Source organism: Lycium ferocissimum, unplaced genomic scaffold (assembly GCF_029784015.1).
Source record: "Lycium ferocissimum isolate CSIRO_LF1 unplaced genomic scaffold, AGI_CSIRO_Lferr_CH_V1 ctg1076, whole genome shotgun sequence".
Classification (NCBI taxonomy): domain Eukaryota; kingdom Viridiplantae; phylum Streptophyta; class Magnoliopsida; order Solanales; family Solanaceae; genus Lycium; species Lycium ferocissimum.
Window position 1 is genome coordinate 159,937 of NW_026713477.1, and position 10,782 is coordinate 170,718.

General features: G+C 33.3%; 1 protein-coding gene across 1 annotated transcript; it reads left to right on the forward strand.

Moving 5' to 3' along the window:
* Positions 1 to 3,027: 3,027 nt before the first annotated feature.
* On the forward strand, positions 3,028 to 10,616 carry LOC132041576 (single-strand DNA endonuclease 1). The gene is made up of 14 exons (XM_059432275.1): positions 3,028 to 3,276; positions 3,452 to 3,609; positions 4,170 to 4,231; positions 4,353 to 4,474; positions 4,776 to 4,827; positions 5,017 to 5,089; positions 5,192 to 5,265; positions 5,665 to 5,724; positions 5,849 to 6,014; positions 6,136 to 6,235; positions 6,419 to 6,501; positions 6,712 to 6,812; positions 7,665 to 7,795; positions 9,812 to 10,616. The coding sequence occupies exons 1-14, from the start codon at positions 3,209 to 3,211 to the stop codon at positions 10,359 to 10,361; spliced, it is 1,800 nt and encodes a 599-aa protein (XP_059288258.1). The 5' UTR covers positions 3,028 to 3,208; the 3' UTR covers positions 10,362 to 10,616.
* The last annotated feature ends 166 nt before the right edge of the window (positions 10,617 to 10,782 follow it).

Consider the following 10,782-nt stretch of genomic DNA (forward strand, 5'->3'; position numbering starts at 1 on the left):
AATTCTAATTCAAATTATTAAATTAATTTTACATGTTTAAAACGAAACAAAATAGAAATTGATTTTCTATTTAAATGATGAAATACTATTTTTTAATTTTTGATAAATATTCTTGGTTTAAATTTTACTTGTCATGTTGTCTTTTGCATGGTTTTTTAAGAAAACGTCGATTAGAATTATAATTTGGAGCAATTTACTTTATTCATTATTTGATGTCTATTTGATTTTTTTTACGACATTAATCTCTTTTCACATTATTATATCTTATTTTAAAATATAAATATTTTAAGTATATTTATTTTAGTGAACATAACAAATAAAATGACATGGCGGAATAGCAAATACAACGCTTAATACGAGATTAGATCTCGGGCTAATATAAAAAAAAAGCGTATGGTTTGATCGCTTTTAACTTTTGAAGAAAACTTTTCATTTGCTTTAATGGATTGATACGCACACAGAATGAATCCATAATTGGTCAACTTAAGATATTTTGAAAAAAGTATTCAAAACACACTCCAACTTTGGCCAAAATTCTTATAACACACTCAATTAAAAAAACTAGACCCCCCCGGACTATTTTTTTGTGTATTATTGGCATAATTACGTGGACAAAATGGGAGTCCCTCAATATTGGGTATTATTGAGTCCACGTCACCAATAATACCCTCAATAATACACACACACAAAAAAATAGTCCGGGGGGTCATAGGACTAACCGCAAAGTGCCTGGAGGTGTTATAAATTTCGGCCAAAGTTAGTGTGTTTTGAACACTTTTCCCTAGTGTTTACTACGAAAAACAAAGTCCTTTTTTTTTTTGACATTATTTTTTTTTAATATAGGCATACTTTTTTTTTTTTTTGATATTGTAAAATTTTGTTAATACGGGGTCCATTTTTTATATGGCATACTGGTGTTGTTTAGATGGCCCACCCTTTTGGACATTATGCCTTAACTATTTTTACGCATATAATATATATATATATATATATATATATATATATATACACACACACACCATGTTCAAAACACGATTAATATAACATCGTAATTTGTGCTCCGTATCTAAAACTTTATTATATTAGTGTTTGCTACGAATACAAAGTTCGTACGTTTTTTTTTGACATTGTTTGTTTTTTTAATATGGGATTCACTTATTTTTTTATTCTTGATTTTATTAATATGGGATCTACTTTTTTTTTTAAGCGAGTTTGGAGATAGTGAGTTCCACCTTTTTTACTTTATTTTTTTTAATGTTCAAAACACAATTAATATAACAAAAAAAAATATATAAAACTTTATTATATTAGTGTTTGTTACGAATACAAAATTTGCACCTTTTTTTTTTGACATTGTTTGTTTTTAATATAGGCATTCACTTTTTTTATGTTGCTTGATTTTATTAATATGGGGTCCACTTTTTTTTTTCGTGAGTTTGGAGACGGTGGGTTGCACTTTTTTTACCTTTTTTTTTTTTTAATATTGGTTGGTTTGTGTTTAATATGGGCCCACAACTAAATTGTCAGTTTATGTTCAAGATAAAACTTTATTATATTAAATGTTTAAAATTACGAATACAAAATCCAACGTTTTTTTACATTGTTTATTTTTTTAATATTGGTTGGTTTGTGTTTAATATGGGGACCTAATTTTTTTTTTTTTTTTTAAATATTAGTTGATTTGTGTTTAATAATATGTATGCCCTACAAATTTTTTTTTTAAAACGACGGACGAAAAAAAAGTGCACCAAAGTGGTGCTTCTATATAGTAGTAAAGTAATGTCAATAAACTGAGGATGATCAGCCCACACATTAAAGAACCTGAATGGGACTTTAGTATTTAGCGGATTGCCCTTCATTTGGGGTGGTCTTTAATTTTTTCCCTTCAAATTGGTGGTTTTAAGTTTTGTCCCCATTCTTGGACCAAAAGAGTTGGCGTCATTAAAAAAAAAAAAAAAAAAAAATCGCAAGGCAGAATTTCGTGAGGTAAAATTTTACAAATCTACCCATGCAAATTCTGCCCGAAGGACAAAATTTAAAGACCACCATTTTGAGGGTAAAAATTAAAGACCACCCAAGCGAAGAACAATGCAGCAAATTGCCCCTTTAAAATCATCAAAAGAAGGGGCCTTGCTGACATATATAATGCGAGAACTAGTTTGTGGGTAAATATAATGACGGGATAATATCAATTTTGTGTCTCCGTTACTGGTAGATTCTGATTTTGGTCCTTTAATCTATTTATATTATTTTAGAAGCATGAATATAAATGTTGCTTGACTAAAATATCCTTTAAATATTGAACACAACTTTTGTACCCTTAATAAGCTCTAATCCTATTTCTTTTCTATAATATCAATTTACAAAAATGTAATATACTTCATTAGTCGTATAGTCCAAATCAAAATGTAAAATGGTGTGTTCTTATCTTTAAAAAAAAAACTAATTCATAACATAGCAATTCCAATCCTATTAATAATCAAAATGTAAAATACTTCATTGTTGTGAATGTTAAATTGTGTAATAACATCTTTTACCTCACTATTAAAATTAATGTGTAATAACATTTTTGTAATATAATGTAATTACAAGTAATATTACCTAACATTTTTGTGTGATAAATTGATAGGGAATAATGTGCAACACACATTCGTAGAGATATGTAATTTTAGTTCCTTCATGTAGGAAATAAATTATATTTGGATTATTTATAAAAGTATATTACCCTATATGGATAATTAAATGGTAAAACATTAATAATTTTGAAAATTTGTAATTATTCACAAGCAAAAAGATAATAAAAAAAGAGACATATTTTAAAGGTTCATTTCAACTAAATTGAAAAGGCACATTCCATTTTAGACCTTGTATTTAGTCAAATACTATAAGAATTAAAATTAAAATTTATGAATAATTGAGATAAAAAGTGTATTTTCGGTAAAATGAAAAGTTGGGAGGGTAACAAGGGAGACAAACATACAGTTGGAGGACTAGAATTATAATTATCTCACTTCCTACTTACACTCAACTTTCAAGTATGTAGTAGCTGTTAAACAGCCCCTCTAAATTGTGAAAGTAGCGGAAATAGTAACAAATCAAAATTCAAAAACAACGGTTATATATCTCATAAATCAACACCACTGGGACTATCTTGGACTATGCTCGTTTTTCTTAGAAATTGTTGAGCAAGAAGTGTATAAGGAACAATATGGGTGTAAAGAACCTTTGGGATATCTTAGAATCTTGCAAGAAAACTCTTCCTCTTCATCATCTGCAGTAAGTAGAATTATTTCTCATGTATACATTGTAGATTTTGAACCCTGGAGTTTTTCGTGTGTTTACTTCTTTATATTTTTTAAATCCCTTAGTAAAAATCTTGGCTCCGCCACTCCACTTATCTTTTTCTTGTTGGGATTTATTATTATTTGTTCTATTTAATTCTGTGTAACAGGAACAAGAGGGTATGTATAGATCTTTCTTGCTGGATAGTTCAACTTCAAATGGTAAATAAATCCCATTGTGCTATGAAGGAGAAGCTTTATCTTAGGGGTCTTTTCCACCGCCTTAGAGCTCTCATTGCTTTGAATTGTAGCCTCATCTTTGTCACTGGTAATTTTCTTTCTTTTTTTCTCTTTGAGCAAATCTATAATGGGGTTTTTAAATTTTTTAAAAAATATATACTTTACTCTTTTTGTAACAAATTCTTTGCTTGCTCTTGTTGTATTCATACTTTGTAAGAGGGGGTTCGATTTGAAGATTCTTAATGCTTCCGATTATGTTATTCCGTCAGCCTTAGTTAGTCGTTTAGTCAAAGCGTTCACGGAGGTTGTTGTAGTTTCCATAGTTGCAAGAATTTGTTTTCTCTTGTAGTACTCATGATAATTTTAAGATTTTGAGTTTCGTTACTTAAATAGATGCTATCAATTCGCGGCTTACTGCCCACAAAAGTATTGTTGCTTCACAAATTTTAGCAGCCGCTTGCGATGAATATGTAATAGTATTTGATTTGAACATGTATTTAGACAAAGAAATGTTTACGGTTTCTAAGTAAGTCTGGAAAATTACACTTGTTTGTGGTGTTGGAATGTGCATATTGGGTGTTGGTACATAGGGAACTGCAGTAGTTAATACATGATGCACATTTCAGTGGAACTTTTGTCCTTTTTCAGATGGAGCCATTCCTGCTATCAAATCATCTACTTATAGAAGGCGACTAAATCCTGGAAATGTGGTACGACTACTTAATTACTCACTGTTTTCTCTTATCCTCCTGCCATGCCCCTTATTCATTTTTTTGTTTACCTGCATACCATTTTACTTTGCTCATTACACAGTAGCTTTATATAATGTAGCTTACTCAAGATGAGGCGATTAAACCGTCATCAATACGAAGAAACACAGGATCTGAATTTTCACGCATGATAAAAGAGGCTAAAGTTCTTGGAAATGCACTTGGAATTCCGTGTTTAGATGGGTAACTCTTTTCCTATGCATTTGTATTTCGTATGCTATTGATCTATCAGAAAGCAAATATTCATGTACTTGATAAAAGGAAATCAATTACCTTTTGAGACGAGTGTTCTATGTGATACTACTATACGTTAGTTTTACATCTTAACTTTCTCAGGTATCTATACTTGGAAAAATAAACATTTCAGAACTGATTATAGTGCCTTGAACTGTGAACTGACAGTGCTTTAATGAGTTGAGTGATATAATGCTTATAACTATTGAGGTGTAGAAAATAACTTTTGACTGCTGGAAAAACCTTTCAGGATTGAGGAGGGTGAAGCTCAATGCGCATTATTAAACTCTGAATCATTCTGTGTGAGTGGAAGTCATTGATCCATTATGCTAGTAGTGCTTCATTTCAGAGGATTAAGCTAGTTTTTTCCCGATATAATTGTTGCTCTAAAACTCTCTTCTTTAAGAAATTTATTACAATAAATTTGCATTTTTTGTTTTCTCTGGAGCAACCTCATAATGTATCACACGGGTACCGATTGTGATTACCAGGATGGATGTTTCACATCAGATTCTGATGCCTTCTTATTTGGAGCAAGGACAGTGTATAGAGATATTTGCCTAGGTGAGGATTGAGTTAATATATGTCTATTCTTTCCTTTTTGACTCTTAGTCGTGGCTTTTAATTGATTTTGATATACTCATACTTCTAGTTTGCGAGATACAGGGGATGGCGGGTATCTTGTTTGCTATGAAATGGATGATATTGAGAGAAAGCTCGGACTCGGAAGGAACTCGTTGGTAATTTTTTTTTTAATATATATATATATATATGTGCTTCTAGCAGTATTGATTACAATGGAAAGGATGTTGTTCTCAGTCATGGTACTAGGGTAAACTGTATCAGTCTGAGGAAAACACTTCCAATCTATCTTGTGGGTGAAGAAAAGTTTTTTCATTTCTTAGTTTTATTCGAGACTTCAGAATACAATGATATGATCAACTTGCAAGTATTATGTCCTGATAAATGATGTTCTTTGAGAAACTATGAATCTTTCTGATTCTTACCATGAAGTCTGATGCTGTCAGAATTTCATTGACCTTGCTTTTGTCTGGAATAGCTAAGCAATTGCATCTCATTGTTTAAATTTCTGATGTATTTGTTGGGGTTTTTTTTTTTTTGGAAATTATTGTTTCCAGATAACGCTGGCAGTAATTCTTGGCGGTGATTACTCTGAAGGAGTTTATGGGCTTGGTCGGGTAAGTCTTGGAAATTCTGATTCTTATATCCGGCAGGCATCCTTTTCCCTCTCAATTTAAAATGTCTACCATCTGAAATGGGTTAATTCGATGCTTATGTTATGACATGCTTTTGCATTCGTAGGAGTCAGCTTGCCAGATTGTTAAATCAATTGGTGATAGTGCTATTCTTCAATGGATTGCATCAGAAGGATTTTCGTTTGTAATGAAGAAAAAAGGTTCTAAGAGACAGACTGAAGATGACAATTGCAATGGTAGAGAAAATGCTGCAGAGTATAAAAATCCTAATGGTGAGTCCCAGAGAAAGAGAAAGGGGGTAGAGAGAAGAAATACTTCTGTTCTGGATGTTGACTAGTATTTAGTAAATCATATTTATGTTTAACCTCTGCTATTTTTCCTTTTTTGTATTAGGAAGCAAATGCCCTTCACAAATGAAAAGTCAGGTGTTGCAAGTATTAGATGCATATCTGAGACCAAAGTGCCATTCAGTGGACTCTGATGCTGTACGAAGGTAGATTCTTATTTGATACAGTATCTATACAAAGTTATACTTTTCTTTTCTTTTTTCTTTTTTCTTTTTCTTTTCCCTTTTGCCTTTTTGGTTAAAGTTTTACCTCATTAAATTGTGCTGATTATAAGTCTGTGATATGTTAGTTAAGAACTAAGAAGTCTGAAAGAAACATTTTTGTTGCAGGATTCTTGCATTGTATCCGTATAGCCGCAGCCAGCTTCGGCAAATATGCTCTGATTTTTTTGATTGGCCTCCTGAGAAGACAGGTGCTTTCTCTGAACCAAATCTTGGCTCTATTTCATGCACTGATTTATCGGACTCGTTTCTTTTGATTTGGAATCTATCATGGATACCTCCAACTACTGTTTCTCAGCTGTCTTGAAAATCAATAGTTCGTTTTATGTACTAGTTAGAAAAATTGTATATGCAATTAGACGTCGGTCCTTCTCTGAAACGCTCTGTTCTTTGTCGCTCAGATGAGTATATCCTTCCTAAGATTGCTGAAAGGGAATTGCGGAGATTCGCCAACTTGCGGTGCACTGCATCGCAACTGGGAGTCCAGCTTCCATTAGATGAGGTAATGCTATTCTAGTATTCTACTGCAATGAGTGCTCAATTTTACTTTATATAACTTTTTGTGCTTCAAACTTAATGGTTTCTGAAACCAACTTGGCTTCCGTACAGCAGTTTATTAACAAGATCGTTGTTGCAATTATGCCCTACTGTGTACGTGTACCTGAGAATGATCCTCTCGTGATGATAGCAGCATCTGCAGAACTTCAACTGCACTTTTGCATTCAAAGATGATAATGTCACTTCTTTATGGCTTATCTAAGTTGTTGTTTGTCCCAGTTAACTAACCCAAATTAGTTTGTCTTTTGGTTTAGTGGATGAAAGATGGTTGTAAAGTTGTGTGCTTGATCAGACTAGTTCTGTGTTTTGCTTGCTCTCTACCATTCTGGATAAGTTTTCTACTTTGTGACATGAAGACTAAAATGGAAAATATGCAATAAAATACATGATTTTGGTAGACATTCTCTTGTTCATTTCAAGGGTTGGAATTGCACATTTAACAGAGATTGCATAAAATATGCAACAGAATACATGGGCTTGTTTCACCATCTTAGTTGAGAGAAGAGATTGCATAACCAAAAAGCTCGGAAAAATAGAATAGATATTTAATGGCCTCATAAGTCTAGGGATGTCTTGCATGTGTGAACATTTCGTGATGTCTGCTTTCTCTGTGAGAAGGAAGTTTGGTGTGCTGCAGGGGTGCACGTGCATTGATGCATTTCTTCTTAAATCTTTTTCTATTGATTTATTGTTATCTCAATACCTTTGTGATAATCGTCTGAAAATTCTATTGAATTATATTTCTTTTGATCAAGTATGTTTCTGGAAATGGTTTCTAAGATCTGAACATGCACAGATGCCAATAAAGTGTCCTTTATCTAGAATTATCAAGCCGAGGAAAGTTCAAGGAGTGGATAGCTTTGAGGTGTCTTGGGAAGAAATGGATGGACTTGAAACCTCTATAGTACCAGCTGATCTCGTTCAGAGGTACATCAAATATTAATTTGGTACTTACATTGATATGTTCTAATGATTTAAGGGGCTTCTAAGGTACAAAATGATCAGTAGGGTCAGTTTTTATACATCATCAAAAGCAATAGGAAGATAACTATTTGCCTAGGGATGTCTGGAAACTGGTTTTCAGATGGTTAGGAGGCCAAATTCCATCGCCATGAAGATTACTAATTTAATATTTTTGGTTATATTATTAATAAAGTATTTTAACAAGTCGGAGAAATCTCATTTCTGTCCTTTGTCTATTGTATTACTTTGTTATTACTGCTCTTTCATGCTTTTATAGTATGTTGCCATGGTTTATTCGTTATTTCTTTTTCATCCTGTTTTGAATTGTTTGTCATTATGCGGAGGGTACCGGAAACAGCCTCTCTACCCTCCCAAGGTAGGGGTACGGTCTGAGTACACTCTACCCTCCCCAGAACCCACTTTGTGGGATTTCATTGGGTATGTTGTTGCTGTTGGAGAAATCTCGTTCTGTTTCCAATCTCCTGAGAAGATCAGTGAGAAAAAACTTTTTTGGATTCAACAGTTCACGTAAAAGTCATATGTATCACGTGGGTTGGTGATGGTGTTGACCTAATACAACTTAACGCATCCAACACAACATATTAAAAGGTGAGTATCTGTAACAAACTGCATCTTGCTTGGGTATTTTCTGCAGAGACCTAAATATTTTATGTTTGATTAGAAAGACATTTCATAATACATTATCAAAGACTCGCGCCATCCTCCACGAAAACTAGGGAGTACGCCTTTTTTTGGCAACTAAAGAAGCATAATTTTCATCGAGTTTAAGTTATATACACTGACGGTGTAAAAGATATTTATGCAATCATGTTTTGTAAGGTAATTCTCTACGATAAGCCATAATCACTAACCTGAAAAAGTAAGAAATTAACCTACTATCACACATTGAACTTCGTAAATAATCTTTAAATCGTCCGGTATATATAACTTAAATCCATTTTATTCTCATTGTAAGAGGTGTTTAATGGTAGGTTTATTTTATGGGAATTAAAACCCTTATAGTCCATGGACGGCAAATGGAGTTCATAGAAGACTATGCAAAAAGATAAGCTTGTGTTTGTTATATAGAAAATTGAAGAGGTTTGATCTGATCAATCAATATCTTCCATATGAGATGGATTTTGTTCATATATTTTGGAACACCCAAATCTCCAATTTTTCCAGTGGTATGGCTTATTAAACATAAAGATTGAGTAGTAAAAGGACCTATTCGTGTTTATTGAGAATAAGCCAGCAACCATTTCTTCGTGCTATGGTTTTTGAGAAACAGTGAATTTCTTCAGCAAGCTCTTTCTAAATTACAAATTCATGATTGTCTGTTGTTTCAAGTTACTCTGTCAGCTTGTTAACATCTTTCATATAGCCTACTTGCAGAAAAAGAATTATCCACATTCGGTATGTACACCAAACTAATGAATAGATGACATATACGTTGCACTTCTATTATTTAACCATGATTAACTAATAAGTATATTATTATCGCCTTAATTGTTGCTTGACCGTGGTGAATTAATGTTGTTTGGTGTAAACATTGGGTGTGGTACAATTTTTTTCCTTTCAATTATGCTTATTGAAACATGGTATCACTGTTATTAAGGTTTTTTATTCCCCCACGTATTACAATGCGTTCTGGTCAAATCAATTCCTGTTACTTTCTTTAGTAATAGAATAGCAAGCCATTCTTAGAGGTCCGGTTTTCTTGTTGCTTTTATACAACATATCTGGTTGAACTTGCTGAGGTCTCCCAACACATTAAATTCAATGAGGATGATTACTTAGTATGCAAGTTGGCAAGAATATGTACCATTTGCTAGCCAGCTCAGAGAATTTTTTGGGTAACGTTGACATAAAATGTATGAATTCCTGGTATAGCGATTGCTTAGTAATCATGTGAGCTGTTGTTCACAAAAACACTATTTGATCTATGTTATCGAATCTTTTATCTCTTCATTGCAACAGGGCTTGTCTGGAAAGGATTTTGGAGTTCCAAGAAAGACGAGCTCAAGGAAAGAAAAGAAACACAAATAGATCAAGACGCAGGAAACAAGAAAAAACACAGGTGTTGGGTCAAATTGATCAAAAGCTCCATGACCTCTTGCTTGAGGTTGACCGAGAATGCTCTGTCACTGATACGACCACTTTTTTGTGTGGATCAGTAACAGAGGATGATGAAAACATTGCTCAAATTCAGTTGGTAGATCCAGGTATACAGTACCATAATACATGGAATAGCTACAGTGTCAAGGAGGGTGATTTTATTTCTGGGAGCGCCAGTTGCCAAGAGAGCGACATTTTATCAGCTTCATCTGAAGATGAAGTAATTGATCTCACAAGTCCTCCACCACTGCCGCGTGCTTCTGGTAACTCCAAACACCAAGAGGACAACGTTCAATGCATGGATGTGATAGAGCTTAGTGATTCAGAAAATGACATATTCTCCCCTGAACATATACGGAGAGCCAGAGAACTGAGAACGTTCATTGCAGGAATTAAGGACAACACCTACTGAATGTAACATGGATGTTTTTCCAGTGTAATGTGTGTATATGTATATTTATTCACATATTTATCATAAGTTGCCCATCTCTGGCAATTGGTCGCGTGATGTCAACTTGTGATGGATGTTTTTTCTTGCTTGCTCTTCAAGACGAGCAACCTGTAGCCTTAGAATATCTTCAAATTAAGGACATGCTGACTGTACACTCTGTTTCTCCCCCTTGTATTTGTTTTATTGAAAAAGAAAACAAGAACCTTTCTTCCCTCATTTTTTTTTGGTGAGGGTTTGTTTTTCCAAGTCTTAGTGATTGAGTGAATAAATACTTGGGAGTAGTTTCTTGATGGAATTAGAGTTTTCATAGCAGATATTATGGTTCCAGCAGCATAGCTCCTTCTGTTGAGCCAAATGGTGCATTTAAAGAATTTGCTATGTA

Bases quoted from the DNA above. Each gene is read 5' to 3' on its own strand.
- LOC132041576 (XM_059432275.1), top strand. From the start codon at position 3,209: ATGGGTGTAAAGAACCTTTGGGATATCTTAGAATCTTGCAAGAAAACT. The intron at 3,277-3,451 runs GTAAGTAGAATT...TCTGTGTAACAG, and splicing joins CTTCCTCTTCATCATCTGCA to GAACAAGAGGGTATGTATAG. The intron at 4,232-4,352 runs GTACGACTACTT...TATATAATGTAG, and splicing joins GACTAAATCCTGGAAATGTG to CTTACTCAAGATGAGGCGAT.